At 42.7% G+C, this 20,131-nt stretch overlaps 1 protein-coding gene across 1 annotated transcript in view; it reads left to right on the top strand.

Moving 5' to 3' along the window:
* LOC117458568 (cell adhesion molecule 1-like) overlaps positions 1 to 20,131 on the top strand; it is a 539,809-nt gene that overhangs the window by 379,043 nt on the left and 140,635 nt on the right. The window contains exon 2 of the mRNA XM_034099144.1: positions 1,801 to 1,818. Coding sequence (XP_033955035.1) covers positions 1,801 to 1,818 — 18 coding nt within the window. The remainder of the gene's footprint in view (positions 1 to 1,800; positions 1,819 to 20,131) is intronic.

Raw genomic sequence — 20,131 nt, forward strand, 5'->3', positions numbered from 1 at the left:
GCTGAAAAGACGTTCTTCATCGACGGGGGTCTGAGTGTATGCCAGACTGTATTCTGAGGGCCAAACAGCTCTTTCCAGGCGACGCTGGAATTCATTTACATCTCCCAGCTGAGCCTGTTTTAATTGTGTGTTTTGCTGTCATCTTCTGGGGTTGGATAGAATTGAAACGACTCATGTCTGTCGCCTAAATATGAAACCGCCGTCTGTTAGCTTAGCATAGCATAACAACTGATCCAAGGGAAGCATGGTGAAGTATAGATGACATTGGGAATTAGGTTTTCCTCTCCTTATCATTGGTATGGAAATATGCTGGTGGTCACTGAATTAACTACTTACAAGTTATTATTATTTATATATTTTGCAGTATCGTCAAATCTTCTGCAAACATGTGTCGCACTTCCTGTTCGCATGTTATTATGATTTGTATCATATACGTTAGCTAAAGGTTGCGTCAAACCTTTTGCACATATTTTTTTGCACTTCCTGTTTTGTATTTTAAGAATTGTACCTAGTTATGGTGATCAAAAAAAATGTATGGGTTTATTTTTTGTAATTTTTGGGGTTGGATAGGATTGAAACGACTCATGTCTGTCGCCTAAATATGAAACCACGGTCTGTTAGCTTAGCATAGCATAACAACTGATCCCAGGGAAGCATGGTCAAGTATTTCCTTTACGTCACATTGGGTTTCCTTTCCTTGTAATTGGTATGGAAATATGTGGGTGGTCACTCAATTAACAACTTACATTTTCTTCTAAGTTATTATTATTGATATATTTTTGCAGTAACGTCAAATCTTCTGCAAACATGTCTCAAGTGATGTTGTTCAAGGATAAGGCTGGTACTATGACATGTGTATTTATTTTCTACACATCCAATGAAAAGACCAAACCAACAATGCTTATAGTCTGTGGCAGCAACCCAAGCCTAATGGTATTAAATGAAAACATTGTTTGTTGACGAGGACATCACAGAAAAGCAGGATCAGAATAACGTTGTTCTTCCCACAGAGGGGACATGTGCATCGGATACAGCAGAAAAGAGCCGAAGACAGCTTAATATCAACCAAGAAGCATGCGTACAAAATATGAAATGTTAGATTTCATACACATGTTCCAGTTTATTTAAAAGTGTGTGTTTTGCTGTCAACGTAAGAATTGATACTGCAGTCGAGTTTCTCTCCTGAATATATATAACTGCCGCCTCGTAGCTTAGCATAGCGCAACGATCATAACTGGGTTATGTGTTGTTTAGCAGAAGTGACCTCCTGCTGGGTTAGTGTGGCGCCCTCACGCTGTGCCAATGTCGTTTCTCATACTTTTATGGAGCTGACTTCCCCCCCGTGTCATTCCAGCACTGCATTAAAGGCAGTGGTGATGGAGTCGTTATTGTGAGCTGCAGTAAAGAGTCTTGGTGTGTGTTTTCTGAAAAGTATTCCCGAAGATGAGTCAGTAGACGTGTGACAGGGAACGATAGTCAGATACAGATGAAAGATGTAAACAGAAGCTAATCGTCTGCTCACGACTTGCAATCCATAACATGTTGGCATTTGAAATGTGTTGCTCAAAGCTCATTGGTAGCAACATGATTGGAGTTAAAACCTTACACTTCAACAACTGTCTGTTTGTTGGTCTTTGAAATCCTTTCTTTGTGCAGAGTGGGATCAGCATGAATGAGTGTATGTTCCCCTGACCTGACTTCTCCTGTGCTTTACATGCATGCACCTGCATTTTGATTTAATTGGGGCTTTGAATGCTAACCTCCGTTTCTGTTTTCTCCCCTCCTTCTCCTCCAACACAGGTGCTGCTCAGGAACCAGGTAAGACGTCCTCACACTTCCTTTCCTTCTCCTCGCCACATACTCTCATTAGTTTCTGTCTCATTTCAAATCATTACATCCTAGCATCTTGTGCTGACAATCAATCCTCAATCTTCTTCAGTCATATTTCGACTTCGATCTGCCTATCTTGTATTCTCCACAGTCCATTTCCTCCAAATCTCATGTTGTTTCCATTGTGCTGACTGGACGTCTTCAGTCGCTTGCCAACAGAGATTATTTATTTTTGAAGGCTGATCCTGAAGTTAGCATCGCAAAGGGCTCCCTTGACAAAAAAGCCAATAAGAGACATTCCTGAAACACTTACACTTTTGGAAAGCAGGATATCTCCACATTATACGTGTTAATGCAATTTGCACAGTAATACATAGTTGAGCTATAAAGGAACTACAGCACGGTCACATGACTTCACGTCACCACCGCTAAGCTAAAGGTGGCTAATGTTGGGCTACAAAGGAACTACAGCACGGTCACATGACTTCACATCACCACCGCTAAGCTAAAGGTGGCTAATGTTGGCCATGATGACACTTGTTAGCAACCGCCTTGTTAGGAAACACTGAAGCTTCAGAAAATCAAAAAAGTAGTTTTTTTTTACTGACATAAGAGAATAATTTACAGCAGCTTAACAATTATCAAAGGAAGAAAATGTGAAATAGTAGTAACTGAAATGAACCAGAGAGTAGGTACACAGTAAAAGGAGTCACTAAAATATCATTAAAAAAACAGGCATTCTCTCATGCCTGTTTGCAGTTGAGTCAAATAGAAGATGTGGCTGCATTTTGAGAATGTACTACGACTAAAACTTGAATTAAAAACAAAATAAATAGTATTCCTCTGGTCAGATTGTGCTCCCTTAGCTTTGGTTACAGCACAATAATTGTATGCTGTAAATCACGTCATGCTGCCTTCACTCCCCCTCTCCTCCGTCTCTCCTCTACTGAGCCTTTTAATCCAATTAGCAGTGCCACCGACAGTTATTTATATGTACATGAATTAGAATTGAGCAGCAAGACATCCTCCCCTCGGGGGCAGATTGGACATTTATGTTCCCGGTCAAATACCTCTGCTGCTGCTAACACCCAGGAGCAGAAGAGCCAATAGAGTGGTGCAGGGAGGGTGTATTTATGTAGTCCGACCTGGAAGTTAGAAACTTTAAGCTATAAAGGAACTACCACACGGTCACATGACTTCACGTCACCACCGCTAAGCTAAAGGAGGCTAATGTTGGGCTATAAAGGAACTACAGCACGGTCACATGACTTTACGTCACCACCGCTAAGCTAAAGGAGGCTAATGTTGGGCTATAAAGGAACTACAGCACGGTCACATGACTTCACGTCACCACCGCTAAGCTAAAGGAGGCTAATGTTGGGCTATAAAGCAACTACAGCACGGTCACATGACTTCACGTCGACACTGCTAAGCTAAAGGTGGCTAATGTTGGGCTATAAAGGAACTACAGCACGGTCACATGACTTCACGTCACCACCGCTAAGCTAAATGTGGCTAATGTTGGGCTATAAAGGAACTACAGCACGGTCACATGACTTCACGTCACCACCGCTAAGCTAAATGTGGCTAATGTTGGGCTATAAAGGAACTACAGCACGGTCACATGACTTCACGTCACCACCGCTAAGCTAAAGGCGGCTAATGTTGGGCTATAAAGGAACTACAGCACGGTCACATGACTTCACGTCACCACCGCTGAGCTAAAGGAGGCTAATGTTGGCCGTGATGACGTTTAGTCGTCTCATTTAGACACTAAATTCACAAGTGGGGTATTTACTGACGTAATTTATGTCGTAGAACAAAATCTCTTCAGCTTTTGTTAACCCTAGACCTTATTTCAGGCTAACAACCAAAACATATTCAGAAAACCATTGACTTACGAGGGAGTCATTTAGATGTTTTAGGGCTAATTTCTCTCCGCTTTTTTCAGATATGGTCCATTTTAAAAACTGGTTTTCTCCAGTGAATGTACAACTTTTTCCCAAACCCCCCTAACACATGCATGACATTAGCAATGCTGGTTTTCCATTACTTTACTGGAGGAAACCAGTTCTAAAAATAGAACATATGGTCTCGTTTGTACAGTGGCCGGCAGGTGCGAACAGACAACAGCCCTCAACATTTCCATTCGGAGAAACGTGCTGCATCTTCAGAAACATCTTCATGTGTTTTGGCACATTTGTGTTTCTGTATTTGCATCGTTAATTGATCTGCAGTGCGTTTCTCCTAAAGGGAAATGGCCGTTGCACCGCGGCAACACCCATTGACCACCCTACTTTTGCTCCAACATCTTGCATGTGTTTTTTCCTTTACTTCACTACAGTAAACCAGCTTTAAAAGTGGATCCTATCTGTAAAAAAACAGAGAGCAATCGACATATTTCTTGTAGTCAGAGGCCGCAGTGCTTCTTCAGTTGACCTGACACCCCCCCCCCCTGTGTGGGAGTCTCGCTGTTTGCGGTGTATCCCGATCAATAGAAGAGGAGACTCTGGAGGAGGGAGGCAGGGTGAGGGAGCCAGCCCAGACAAGGAGTCTTATCCATGTGTGCACAGAGGCTCTTTAAACACACACACACACACACACACACACACACACACACACACACACACACACACACACACACACACACACACACACCTCAGATTAATGGCTAAATCAATCTCACGCATACACTGTTTGCTTGTTACCCTGTATGCTTTTCTTTTATAACACAGGTTCAATTTCGCAAGCTAGTGAAGCTCTATCAGCAGAATATGAATTCAGCAAGGTCGTTGGTTCCTCTAAAGGAGGACAGCCTGCCGACCGCAGGACGTCCCTCTGATATTGCAATGTCAATAGTCCCCGTCCAATTCATTACAACGTACAGCTGTCAATACATCAGCTGTTTAGAGCGGCTCGTTACAGAGACCTTCCTCTGACTCCTGGTGTCCTCTGAGGGAACGACACCATGGATTTTACATAAGACAAAGGTAAGATAAGATTTATCTATCCCGAAGGAAGTTGTTGTGCCAGAGCAGCAGCATACATCTGATTCAAGCCCTCTGTCGGCAACAGATGCATGAAGAGGGATTTAAAAAAGCATTGTGTTTTTTTAATGTAATCAGAATTAAGGATGCTCCGATCGATATCGGCCGATATTCACTCTCTGCTGATCGATCGGTGCTCTCTGGAAAGGCCGATCGGGAGAGCCGATCACATGACGTAAAATACAGTCCGTGCTCAAAACAAGCTCGCCAAAATGGCTTCACCGGTCTGGCAGTATTTTAAGGTGTCTGAAAATGACAATAAAATATCGGTATGCTACGTGTGTGAAGCAGAAATCCTTCAGAGAGGAGAGAGAGATAGAGAGAGAGAGAGAGAGAGAGAGAGAGAGAGAGAGAGAGAGAGAGAGAGAGAGAGAGAGAGAGAGAGAGAGAGAGAGAGAGAGAGAGAGAGAGAGAGAGAGAGAGAGAGAGAGTGAGAGTGAATGAGCATTAACTGATTTTCAAACATCACTTTAAATGGAAGATCCCCATAGGCCCCGCCCACTCGATCGGATCGGCCGATACTGATTCCGGCAATCGGCCCCAACATTGTCGATCGAAGCATCCCTAATCAGAATACTTCACATTTATCCCAGAGGGAAATCAGGTTTGTGGTATTTTTAAGAATGAAATTGAAAATTAAAAATTAAATATAACACACTAATATCTGATTTACTGTGTGGAGATTTGGGGAAACACGTACAAAACCGACCTACAGCCGTTATGCACATTACAAAAAAGGGCTATAAGAGTTATGTTGGATATCTTGAACACACTAATGTATTATTTTTGAAGTCACACATATTGAAGTTCATTGATCTGGTTAATTTTAAAACGGCACAAATCATGTACAGAGCCAGACATAATCTACTTCCGAGGAAATAAAAAACATTGTTCGTAGACGGAGAGGGGGGGTATAATTTGAGAGGAAATCTACATTTGAATCAACTCTGAGAAGTATGAGTTTAACAATCTGTGGGGTGACTTTATGGAATGGCTTGGAGTTAAAACAAAGCACGAGCATAATTCAGTTTAAAAGGATGAACAGAAACACGTTTTGGGAAAACTATGAGAATGAAGAAAGGTGATTGAAGATGAGAAATTATTTTATATGTATGAATAAATGTAAATGTAAGTAGGAATAACTTGCATAATGATTTAAAGGACAATCATTGATCAAGTAAGGCAGGGGTTCTCAAAGTGCGGCCCGCGGGCCAATGGCGGCCCTCGGAAATGTTTCTGGCGGCCCGCGATAGTTAACGTGACACGCTGAAATGCATGCGTTATATTTTAATCCTCCATGGTCGTATCTAGTAAGAATTAGAATGGAATTTAAGAATGGTAAAACTGCGCCCCCTGGGTTGTCATTCCTAAATTATGAATGACAGCTTGTGGAAAGTTTGCTAGACTACTGGTTGCATGGCAACTAGGCATCTCGCGAGTTGCGGTAATTGGTTAGTACAATAAAGAAAGGATTTGTTTTGGAATTATTTTGTGTTCCGTTTTTTCTTGGGCGGCCCTCAATCCAATATTGGGAACCTACATTGGCCCTCACTCATCAACACTTTGAGAACGCCTGAAGTAAGGGGTGGGAATTAATAAGCATTTGCTTCTTCCTACTCCCTTTCGGACACGGACTTCTTTTGTATCATGCATGTGGATAAATACTGTATTTTAACAATTCAGTGTTCTGTTTTTCACATTTGCTATTTTTTGAATCTGTTCGAAATAAAGATTGAAATGAAATGAATGAAAATGAATTAGTAAAAATATTTCAGAATCAGTAACAATGTGCAATACAACAAAAAAATTCAATGATTTGATGTGTCTTAATATAAGAAAGATACAATCAAGTTATTGAAGACATTTGCAATCAGAAGATAAAAAAATATATGAAATGAAATATCAAAAGTTTTGCGAGAATCCGTTTTTTTATTTAATCAGATACAGAATTTGAATATTTTATTTATCCTTGGGGAATTAGGTGCTTGACATTTGCTCCATTTTAGAATAAAAAAAAAAATTACAATGATAAAATAAACAAGTCAAAGAAGTAGTGAAATAATTTGCAACAAAAAGTTGAAGAGATAAGATCTTATTTAACATTTCAACACATTGTACTACAATATGTTCCACTTCCTTTATCTCTTCCTCTTCCTCTTCCCTTCTTCATCATAATTGATTAATAGAAGGTGCACGTATTTTCCTTAAGGTTATCTCAGGCTAAATGTGTGCGTCAAGTTAAAAAAGTACTATGATTAATTGTGCTTGAATTAAATCAGGGTCTGGAAGTTTTTAATAACAGTTTTGGTTAATCAACCTCAGCCGGATATTTACAGTATGGGGTAATATTAAATATTCATACTTTGATTAGCCAACCTAATATGTAATTTCTCAACAACGCACAGTCATTGTATAATGATTTAATGATTTGTCCTAATTTCATAATTGTAAAATAATAAACGACCCGGATTTAAATGAGTCGGTTAGCCCCACAGCCAATCAGAGAGCAGCATTAGAACAAAGTGAAACTTCTAATAAAGTCATTTCTGTCTGTAAATTGATTTTGTGAAATAAATTATAAACAACCTGTTTTATTTGTTGTTTAAATCCAGAGGAAGTCAATTGTAGAAAGCACTTTTAAAAAATCTACTTTGAATATAGATTTTATTAAAGAAAAATAGGGACTTAATCAACTAAATATACACTGATCATTTCACAAACCTGTTTAATCACTTACAAAGGTTTATTATTGTTTCTGCACCTCTAAAGGTTACAATGGCGGGTTTTAGCTGATAGAAAGGACACTAATCTTAAAACAAGAATCAATTAACATTCTAAAAAGCAATTTGGTTCAATTATTTATTAAAAAAAAGGAAATTAATTAGTATAAAGTACAACAAAAAAAAATCACTTTTTTTCAGTTGCTATTTAAGGAAATAAGGACTTAATTATCAAAGGGGATCGTTTTGCATGCATCTTTGTAACGATAACCAAATAGATGTTTAATCGATTACAATGGTTTAGTATTTTTCCTGCACCTCAACAAATTACCATAATGGATTCTAACCTGTGATGGCAATGAGACTGTACCCGGAAAATAATGAGTTTATAGGCACAAAAAAAAGCTATTTTGTGAACTTTTTTAATCAAGAAAATACAAACACATACATTTATTGGCTCTGCATTCTCACACTTCTCCGTCGTCAGTAGTTTTTCACTCGTCCCGCCCCCGTGCTGTGTGTCAGGAGACGATGATGCTGACATTTCCGCAGCTTGCTGACACGACAGAATATCGACACCACTAGCTGCACATTTGCAACCCTGCAGAATAATATCTTCTCCATGTTTCCACCTGCACGACTTCCTGTTAGAGAGCTGACTCTCCCACAATACACAGCATCCATCTCTATTGTTCTTTGATGTTAAACACGTCAGTAAATCCCCCCACTGGTGAGTTTAAAAACAGAGGCTGCTAACAAGTGTCTGAATGAGACGACTAAATGTCATCACGCCCAACATTAGCCGCCTTTAGCTTAGCGGTGGTGACGTGAAGTCATGTGACCGTGCTGTAGTTCCTTTATAGCCCAACATTAGCCGCCTTTAGCTTAGCGGTGGTGACGTGAAGTCATGTGACCGTGCTGTAGTTCCTTTATAGCTCAACATTAGCCGCCTTTAGCTTAGCGGTGGTGACGTGAAGTCATGTGACCGTGATGTAGTTCCTTTATAGCCCAACATTAGCCGCCTTTAGCTTAGCGGTGGTGACGTGAAGTCATGTGACCGTGCTGTAGTTCCTTTATAGCCCAACATTAGCGACCTTTAGCTTAGCGGTGGTGACGCAAAGTCATGTGACCGTGCTCTAGTTCCTTTATAGCCCAACATTAGCCGCCTTTAGCTTAGCGGTGGTGAGGTGAAGTCATGTGACCGTGCTGTAGTTCCTTTATAGCCCAACATTAGCCGCCTTTAGCTTAGCGGTGGTGACGTGAAGTCATGTGACCGTGCTCTAGTTCCTTTATAGCCCAACATTAGCCTCCTTTAGCTTAGCGGTGGTGAGGTGAAGTCATGTGACCGTGCTGTAGTTCCTGTATAGCCCAACATTAGCCACCTTTAGCTTAGCGGTGGTGACGTGAAGTCATGTGACCGTGCTGTAGTTCCTTTATAGCCCAACATTAGCCACCTTTAGCTTAGCGGTGGTGACGTGAAGTCATGTGACCGTGCTGTAGTTCCTTTATAGCCCAACATTAGCCTCCTTTAGCTTAGCGGTGGTGAGGTGAAGTCATGTGACCGTGCTGTAGTTCCTTTATAGCCCAACATTAGCCGCCTTTAGCTTAGCGGTGGTGACGTGAAGTCATGTGACCGTGCTCTAGTTCCTTTATAGCCCAACATTAGCCTCCTTTAGCTTAGCGGTGGTGAGGTGAAGTCATGTGACCGTGCTGTAGTTCCTTTATAGCCCAACATTAGCCTCATTTAGCTTAGCGGTGGTGACGTGAAGTCATGTGACCGTGCTGTAGTTCCTTTATAGCCCAACATTAGCCACCTTTAGCTTAGCGGTGGTGAGGTGAAGTCATGTGACCGTGCTGTAGTTCCTTTATAGCCCAACATTAGCCACCTTTAGCTTAGCGGTGGTGACGTGAAGTCATGTGACCGTGCTGTAGTTCCTTTATTGCCCAACATTAGCCGCCTTTAGCTTAGCGGTGGAGACGTGAAGTCATGTGACCGTGCTGTAGTTCCTTTATAGCCCAACATTAGCCACCTTTAGCTTAGCGGTGGTGACGTGAAGTCATGTGACCGTGCTGTAGTTCCTTTATAGCCCAACATTAGCCGCCTTTAGCTTAGCGGTGGAGACGTGAAGTCATGTGACCGTGCTGTAGTTCCTTTATAGCCCAACATTAGCCGCCTTTAGCTTAGCGGTGGAGACGTGAAGTCATGTGACCGTGCTGTAGTTCCTTTATAGCCCAACATTAGCCACCTTTAGCTTAGCGGTGGTGACGTGAAGTCATGTGACCGTGCTGTAGTTCCTTTATAGCCCAACATTAGCCACCTTTAGCTTAGCGGTGGTGACGTGAAGTCATGTGACCGTGCTGTAGTTCCTTTATAGCCCAACATTAGCCACCTTTAGCTTAGCGGTGGTGACGTGAAGTCATGTGACCGTGCTGTAGTTCCTTTATAGCCCAACATTAGCCGCCTTTAGCTTAGCGGTGGAGACGTGAAGTCATGTGACCGTGCTGTAGTTCCTTTATAGCCCAACATTAGCCACCTTTAGCTTAGCGGTGGTGACGTGAAGTCATGTGACCGTGCTGTAGTTCCTTTATAGCCCAACATTAGCCACCTTTAGCTTAGCGGTGGTGACGTGAAGTCATGTGACCGTGCTGTAGTTCCTTTATAGCCCAACATTAGCCACCTTTAGCTTAGCGGTGGAGACGTGAAGTCATGTGACCGTGCTGTAGTTCCTTTATAGCCCAACATTAGCCTCCTTTAGCTTAGCGGTGGAGACGTGAAGTCATGTGACCGTGCTGTAGTTCCTTTATAGCCCAACATTAGCCTCCTTTAGCTTAGCGGTGGTGACGTGAAGTCATGTGACCGTGCTGTAGTTCCTTTATAGCCCAACATTAGCCTCCTTTAGCTTAGCGGTGGTGACGTGAAGTCATGTGACCGTGCTGTAGTTCCTTTATAGCCCAACATTAGCCACCTTTAGCTTAGCGATGGTGACCTGAAGTCATGTGACCGTGCTGTAGTTCCTTTATAGCCTAATGTTAATAAGGTGGGGTTGATGTGTGGAGATGATCCTGTGATTTTGTATTGTTAGCGGGGATGGAGACACAGCTTTGCTTAAAGCAGACTCTTGATATGTTGGAGGACAGAAGGATGCTGCAGTGCCTCACCCTCCCTCCCCCTCTTCTCTGATTTCCTCTCCCCCTCCGACCCCAGTAAAGACTATCATCTCACTTTTGTTTACCTGGCAAGAGATGTAGATCGCCTCCTCCCCCTTTCTCCCCCTGAAAGATATTTCCAAAAGAGTGTGCCCAGACCACAGCTGCCTCTCTGACGCATTAATCACTTGGCTGCCGCCCCCTTCACACACACACTCACACACACACTTATGTCATGGATAACCTCGTTTGACGCGTTTGTGTAATATAACCACGTCAATGCACATGTGACTTGAGCATAGCAGGATAAAACACACACACACACACACACACACACACACACACACACACACACACTAAGCATCTCCCCACCACTCAAGTGTTCTCCACTCTTCACACCCTCTCTCTCCATCCAGCCATGGCTCCCAAATGACCCTCCATTTCCCTCGTCATTAGCGACACCAACCAGCATCCTCTCCTCTCCTCTGTTTACTTCTCAGAGTCTTTATTTGAATCTCCACCCCCCCCCCCCCCCCCTGCCTCCTCTGAGCCGAGTGCAGAACAGGTGGAGGAAAGCGTGCTGCTTGCTCGCTGCTTTAGATCTTACAGGAGATCAAATGTAAAGTGCATTGTGGGAGAAAAGTGGAGGATGTTACGCATCCAGCGCGATGAGGCCGAGTCATCATCGCGCTGATATGAACCCCAGCAGGTTAAAAGACATTCTGAAACATTACAGCTGCACTGATGAATATAGACACTGCTAGACTTCTATAGAGACAGATATTATCCTCCTATACTTCACTTGATTAAGTCTGGTAGCTGAACTCTATGTGAATCCGTATACTTCCATGTGTGTACAGGACGGTTTGTAGCAATGCAGCTATAGATGAGGCCCCGCCCACTTTACAGTGAACACAAAGAATCAGTGCTTAGCTGATAACATTGTTTTATCATGGCTAAAAGCGGATGTGTATTGCATCATCATTTAATTTACGTTTTGTCTGAAACCAGAGCCCAGTCTGCTCTGATTGGCTAGCTGGCTGGCTATGTTGTGATGTGTTGGTCGACCGCTTAGAGATGTCCCGCCCCTTAGCCTATCACGTACAATGTGTTGGAGCGCTAGCCAATAGGAGTGCGAGTGTTACAAAGTGATGTTTGGAAAGTAAACAAAGGAGTCCAATGGAGGCGTTTCAGGGGGGAGTGCTGGGAGAGAAACTCCCTCCGTAGGGAACACAGGGAGTGTAGCCTTTGCAGACCCTTTACATGCACTAAAACCAATGAGACAAACTACAGACACATTTTACCATCGAGAGCCTACTTAGCATACTGCCTCACAGTGTGGTCGCCAGCTGCACTGAGGCCGACAGGACGAGGCTCCAGAGAGTCGTAAAAGCAGCTCAGAGGATCATCGGCTGCCCCCTCCCCTCCCTGATGGACATGTACACCCCCGCTGCCTCAGAAGAGCCAACCACATTGTTAAGGACAGCTCACACCCCGGCTTTCACCTGTTCTACCTGCTGCCCTCCGGCAGGCGCTACAGGTGTCTCCCATCCAAAACAAACAGACTCAAAGACCGTTTTTTCCCAAGAGCCATCATTGCTCTGAACACCTGAACGTCATACCTCTTAAGCATCCTGCATGTGAAATAAATGGGACTCTGTACATACATACATATATATCATTATTATTAATATTATTATAAATACATACCTACTATTATTTATTACATTATAGATTTTATTTTTATACCCCTGGAAATAATTACTGCACTTTATTCCATATTCCTTTATTCCTTATTCCTAAGTGTGTATTCTGCGTGTATGTGTTGTCTTATGTTGTGATGTTTTTTTTGATGGCACCTTTTGAAAGGGAGAAGCATTCATTTATCTCATTGCACATGTATAATGACATTAAACGATTCTATTCTATTCTACAGGAAAGGGAAAACCCCCCAAAAAATAATAGGGTGTCTTTAAATATACTCGTCTTATTTTTGTGAGGTTTTTGTGAATATTGCTGGATCCCAATGGATGGGCACAGACGTATTATTTTAAAGCAATATTTTCTAAATAAAAGTAGCAATTTCTTATAAAAATCTACGGAGCAAATTATATATATATTATTTCCAAGCCTTTGAATTACCACACATCTGTAATTTACTCCGTGTATTTTACGAGTCAGGTGTGTTTACTTTCTGCACATATTGTAAGTCGCTTTGGATAAAAGCGTCAGCTAAATGCAATGCAATGTAATTTAAAGTTGTGAGGAACAAACCGTCAAAAAAAGTCATAACAAAGATTAAGAACGGGGATGCTCAAAATACAGATTGAAGTAGAATATTTTTAAATTGTGTGGTTGAATCAATAGTTCTGATTTGTTGTAATTGTCAAATGTTAACTGCTCTTATTGGCCGCTTTCAGATACCATATTCTGACTTAAAATGACAGAGTGCACACACTAGGGCAGGGGTCTGCAACCTTTTTGACCAAAAGAGCCATTTCGCTCCTTTTTCCCAAAAAAAATGTTTTGTCTGGAGCCGCAAAACATATTTCGTAGTTTTTTATTGTTGTATCAGACAAAAACTACAGTTTTTTTGCATTTGTTATGCTATTTATTACATGATATAGAACTGTTAACCTCTAATAAGAAACAAATAACTTTTATAAGGAGAATTAAAAATAATACACAGGCCTACTTTAAAATAAATTAAACACAGCACGTGGGGAGTCCTCTGCACATTTGAAGGAAAACAAATATTATTAAAATGGGCCCACTTTGAAATAAATAAAACATATATCTGCACCCTAAAAAGAGATAAAGGTAAGAATGGAGAAACCAGCTCGAGTGCGCTAGAATTTGAAAATACACAACCGGAAAAAATATGCCTCTTCCTTCAGACTTCCTCACAGAGCCCCTCCTCCAGCACACACGAACGCGCACATGACCAACGAGGGCACGAGATCAGTTTGTGCCCAGATGGAAGGCTGACAGGCAGGTAGGCCATCCAGTTACTTTAGCCGGCTCAGATGATTGGTCGTGCTTTTTACAGCGCCACGGCTTCCAGAGATACATTTTTGTATGTATTTATTGTCAAAGCATTTAATATATTCATTGCTATCGGGACGTTAAGAGCATTCCATGGAATATAACAAGTGTTTCTGAAATAAATTACATACACCATTGAATTATGACTGAAGATCGTCAGCTGGCTTCCTCTCCCGTGTTGTTCCTCGATACGTAAAGGCTGCACCACAACTTCTCTCTACATATCAGACATCCCGGTAAACCAGCATCGTTTGCTGTGAACGCAGATAACTCTGTCCACGCAGAATTAAATCCTGTGTTCCTCCGGTACTTTCCTTTGATGTTTCCATAGTTCGCTCATCGAACCGGGGGTCAGGTTATTCGCCTCCAAGAAAAGGCGCTCGCGCGGGACCGGAGCAGGATGTGACGCATCTTTTAGTTGACCTAATTAAAACCGTTTTGTTTTTTATTTATGTGTCACAGTATCACCTCAAAATACAAGATACGAAACATTTTCAACCATGCAACAAAATATAAATAGTCCTACAAATACTTTATTTTATTTCCTTCTTATTTTTGTCTAAGCTCAAGGGAGCCAGAGCAGAGGGCTTAAAGGGCTGCATGCGGCCCGTGGGCCGCGGGTAGCCGACCCCTGCACTAGGGTTAGAACAACTCAAATGAACCCCTCCCATACAGAATCTGACACTCCTAATTTATGGCAGCTCTTATTTTGACGTTACCTCATATAATTCTATAATTACGTGTTCAATTCTTCACTAAGCATTCATGTATTAACATGTTTGCAATAACACTCAAATCAACAGCTGTTGCATATTTATCAATAAGTACTCTAAAACTGAACAAACACAGCATTACGTCGATCAACATATGATACAACCGGCTGCAAATTATTTTTTTAAAAGGTTAAAGAAGTACAAGTGCTGGCTTTTTTATTTCCATGATATATTATTGTAAACACTACAGATTGGAATACACTTCACAAAGCTGTAAAACCTTCAGCCTTTTGTGTTTACTGGCATTGTTGAGATTTGCTTTGCACTCATTACGCTCAGCGAGAGATAAAGGCGTTTTGTGCAGCATGCAGCAGCGGCGCTAGCACAAAAGCCACTTACATGCTCGCTGCAAGCATATAACACATAAAGCTGTAACACCACATAAAGCTCTTCACACCCCGGTCTTACATAATGTGCCACAAATCCACCAGCACCAGTGGGAGAGGCGCAGAGTGTGTGAGTGGTGGAGGTGGGGTTATTGGAATAGGGTGGTTAGTGGCATTGCTGATGCTTCTATAGAGTGGTGCAGGAATGAGTCCTAAAACCCAGAATCGAGTCAGCATTTAGCCGCCTTTAGCTTAGCGGTGGTGACGTGAAGTCATGTGACCGTGCTGTAGTTCCTTTATAGCCCAACATTAGCCACCTTTAGCTTAGCGGTGGTGACGTGAAGTCATGTGACCGGGCTGTAGTTCCTTTATAGCCCAACATTAGCCTCCTTTAGCTTAGCGGTGGTGACGTGAAGTCATGTGACCGTGCTGTAGTTCCTTTATAGCCCAACATTAGCCGCCTTTAGCTTAGCGGTGGTGACGTGAAGTCATGTGACCGTGCTGTAGTTCCTTTATAGCCCAACATTAGCCACCTTTAGCTTAGCGGTGGTGACGTGAAGTCATGTGACCGTGCTGTAGTTCCTTTATAGCCCAACATTAGCCTCCTTTAGCTTAGCGGTGGTGACGTGAAGTCATGTGACCGTGCTGTAGTTCCTTTATAGCCCAACATTAGCCTCCTTTAGCTTAGCGGTGGTGACGTGAAGTCATGTGACCGTGCTGTAGTTCCTTTATAGCCCAACATTAGCTGCCTTTAGCTTAGCGGTGGTAACGTGAAGTCATGTGACCGTGCTGTAGTTCCTTTATAGCCCAACATTAGCCTCCTTTAGCTTAGCGGTGGTGACGTGAAGTCATGTGACCGTGCTGTAGTTCCTTTATAGCCCAACATTAGCCTCCTTTAGCTTAGCGGTGGTGACGTGAAGTCATGTGACCGTGCTGTAGTTCCTTTATAGCCCAACATTAGCCTCCTTTAGCTTAGCGGTGGTGACGTGAAGTCATGTGACCGTGCTCTAGTTCCTTCATAGCCCAACATTAGCCTCCTTTAGCTTAGCGGTGGTGACGTGAAGTCATGTGACCGTGCTGTAGTTCCTTTATAGCCCAACATTAGCCTCCTTTAGCTTAGCGGTGGTGACGTGAAGTCATGTGACCGTGCTGTAGTTCCTTTATTGCCCAACATTAGCCTCCTTTAGCTTAGCGGTGGTGACGTGAAGTATTGTGACATTTAACATTAGCCTTTTACTTACAAAATCATAAAGTACTGTTAACATGTGGAGATTGTCCTGCTGAACACAACATGTACATATTATAAATGTTTGCCAAATATGGTGTAAAAAATCCCATTGGCTTTTTGTTGAGGGAACCAGGACAATGGAGAAGCTAATTCATGGCCCGGCGAACAAAAACAGTTCATTACTGCACCACGTAATGTTACATAATGCAAAGTAATCTAATCTAAAGCCACAATACTCGTAGGACTTTGGGCTGTCAATACCGCTACAAATATTGGATGCATTTCCATGATATTAATTATAATTATTAATAGAATGATTTTCAATAATTTGGTCTATCCTAGGGTGACCGTATTTTGATTTGACATGCTGCCCCCAGCCTCGAGATACTTAATGATACTCAACGTTTACTCCAAGATGCCTTATTGTTTTAAAGTATGCCTCCTCTGTATGGATATACAATTATTATGTATATTATTTTACTGTATATAACACAATAATATCTCTCTATAACCAAAGACACACCAAACCAAGGTTACTCAACAATCAACATGCTTTATTATGCCTCGAATTATCTCTGACGAATCTCAAATGCACAAGAATAACTTAAACATCAACCTGTAACAAAATAATAGCTCTCTCTTCAAGTTTTACTGGACAACAATAAATAACAAAATATATGAAATAGTAGAAAATAGAAAATCCAGCTTTAACAAATAATCTCTTTGTTGTCAATGTAAACAATAAAACCGAAAGATACTAATCTAATTATTTTAAAAGTGCACTATGCAGTTTTCGATTTCACATTTGCATAATTGCCATTAGTGAACATAACATTTGATTAAATCAAACCAAACACATTTTGAGGCACCATGAACCAAATATAAGCCTACTTTAAATGTTTGTAAACACAATTCCAGGCCCTGTCATTGTAAACAACCACAGTGAAACAACAACTTTTCACATATTTCTAGCTTCAAACAGTTTTCTAGGGTCCCAATTTAAAATTAAGGCTGCGGCCCCACGAGGACGAATTCGGTCGTTTGCGTTACTGTTTAGTGTCATATAGACCGTTCGGCCACACGAGGACGACCGAATATGGCACTAAACGACTGAGGAAACGACAACGGGTCCCAAGGTGGATAGAAATGCATACGCCACTCTCTGGGGGGTCAAACAGCTCCGTGTGTGCGCCCTATACAGACATTTTCAGATCACTGATAGTGATTGCGCAATAGCCCCGCCTCTCCCCACCTCTTCTGCTCACCTCCGCTTACCCCGCGCCAGTGCTGAAGTGTTTCGCCACCAACAACAACAACAATGGCGGATCGCAGAGTTGCTATCGTGCTCCGGACGCTATTGACCATGCTACAGTTGTTTGTGCAACATCTACAGCAATAATGATGAGGCAATAGCCCCGCCTCTCCCCACCTCTGCTGCTCACCCCCGCGTCAAAGTAAACTGCACCCCTGAATTCAGATTATTTATCTTTCTCTCGCGAGTGAAGTCTAATCTGACAGGACGGAGACACGCAGCTCCTCCCGCTGCAGCAAAACACACACTTCAAGTCAGATCATCACCTTAGCTATTTTAATTACCTCTCAAACTCCCTACACTAGTTATAAATATGTTTATTTTTACAGTCGGCCGGGTCACTGATTACTGGATCAGCTGCTGCATGAGACAGACACTGGCGCTGTCCGAAGAGAGGGAGGAACAAGAGAGGCTCCGTGTATTTTATCATTATATTATATAGAGTCGTTATTCATTTGTTTTAAAGCTCAATAAATAGCAAAGAAGACCTTTGACCGGCACTTTTATAATTTTGTCCGGAAGATTTCAACTTTAATACACGCTGACTGGCGAACAACTCTGCCCGGTTCCCTCGGCCCCCACCGCGGAGAATAAACAGAAGGGCAACCATGACAACCTTCTTCTTCGCTGCTTTTGTGGAGGAAGTTACAGCGCCACCTAGAGGCTCCTGCATATGTACTGCAGCTTCTCCAGCGGTTGGAGCTAAACGGAGCGGTCTCGTGTGGGCAGACACTATCCGGATAATTATTGCATGTGGACGGAAGCCGTTTGCGATTGCGTTTGCGTTAATCCTATGCGTTTAGCCGTTTTCGTCCTCGTGGGGCCGCAGCCTAAAAGTTTAAAGTTTCTCTCCCACAGCTACAGATCTTTCCCAGCAGTTTTCGGTTGCTCAACAAATAAGCATGAAAGTCTTTGCAAGATATGTCTTTCAAATGGTATTGCACAAATAGAATCCCCTTCAGTGACTCAGCAGACAGCTGGTTCCTCTCCTTGGTCCACTGGCTCTGCATCAGGGAGAAAACCCTCTCAACATGTGCATTGTGAGAGGAAAGTGCAAAGGCAAACTGTGCAGTCTTCAGTAGTTCTGAGTAACATGCAATGCTTTTGGCCTTCTCAAAATATGTGGTCCACTCCTGGTGCACCTGCAGGCCACTGAACTCCTCGTCACCTTTCTGTGCATCTCTTCAGATTGGTGACCTGGTCAAAACACTTGACATCATCCATCACCACCCCCTTCTCTCCTAGGAACTTGATGCAGGCCTCCACATCATCCCACTCTGGTGGCTCACTCAGATCCATCCACGTGAAACTCTTCCATGGGAGTCGTGCACTTCTCCAGATGCTCCAGACATGTACTGTACAGGCCGTGCACATCAGCACAGAACTGGTCATATTCCTTACCAAGTCCATCACTACGCTTTTGTGCCAGTAGTCCCTTAACTTTAAGGGACATGAAGTGGTTGCTCTTGCGTTCAAGAAGAATGGTGTGGATGCTGTTCATTATTCTCTTTACCTCCATAATGGAGTTCTTCTCCTTTTCCATGTCTTGAATGCGGGCGTGGAACGCAGACATGAGTGAGTGCCACAGGTAGATCTCACTGAATTCGTTTTCAAAAAACTTCTTGGTTTTTGCTGCGACAGAAAGAATGCCTTTAAGGCTGGAAACATCTGTATCATCCTCTCAATGCCTGGGAACAATGACAGCCACCGTGTCTCGCTGTGAGGAAGCATCCTTCTGTATTCAATGGCAACACAATCACAGTAATAATAATACCTTACAGTTATTATAGCGCTTTTTCAATGACTCAAAGCGCTTTTACATATACACACATTACACATAGACACTGTGGACAATACCCACAGGAGCAAATCCGGGTGAAGTGTCTTGCCCAAGGACACAACGGCCTGACGCAGTGGCGGCGGGAGCGGGTTTCGAACTGGAGTTCCCCAGCACCCCCCTTCATCTGATGATCAGATGCACAGACCACTGCGCCACCCGTCCCTACAGTACTCCTTCAGGCTCTCAGTGCGCACCGTGTACATGTGGAAGTACTGGTAGATTTTGAACATGATATTCTCAAGGTCAATATCCATCGTGTCTGCCCCATGATGAACACAAGTATTCAATATGTGTGCTGGGCACCCCACACCGATCAGAGTGTTCTTCTGCAGCAACCTCTTCAAATGTGCAAACACATTCTTTCCCCCTTCATCACGTTGTCGCCCGTAAATGCAATGCATTTTTCAGACAAATTGTTTTTTGCCAATGTTTCAATGAGATATTGTGCAATGGTTTCTGCTGTCTCATTTGGTGTGTCTTTAACCTCGATTCATTGTGTTTGCATGCCACCCCTCTTCCAGTCAAAGTACTGGATTATGATTGGGAATATGTTCCCTGCTCCGTGGACGCTTAGGGAGTGAGAGTGTGTTGCCGTGGTTACTCCCGTCTGTAGAAACACCACCGTACTGGAGTGCTTCATGTGCGACATCGATCGAGTGGGGCGATATAACACCATTGACAATGGCTTCGGTTTTAGTGCGCGCACTACTGAATCTTTTGGCAGTGTCAGAGTCTGGACATGCTTTTCTTAGCAAGGCACTTGTGCAGTCCATAGATCTGTAGCTGTCGTGATGTGTCAGTGTGAAATGCAAGTTACGCTGCATTTACAGCATCCTCCGTTGCCTGGTCTGACAAAGAAGTCT

Source organism: Pseudochaenichthys georgianus, chromosome 14 (assembly GCF_902827115.2).
Source record: "Pseudochaenichthys georgianus chromosome 14, fPseGeo1.2, whole genome shotgun sequence".
Lineage (NCBI taxonomy): Eukaryota > Metazoa > Chordata > Actinopteri > Perciformes > Channichthyidae > Pseudochaenichthys > Pseudochaenichthys georgianus.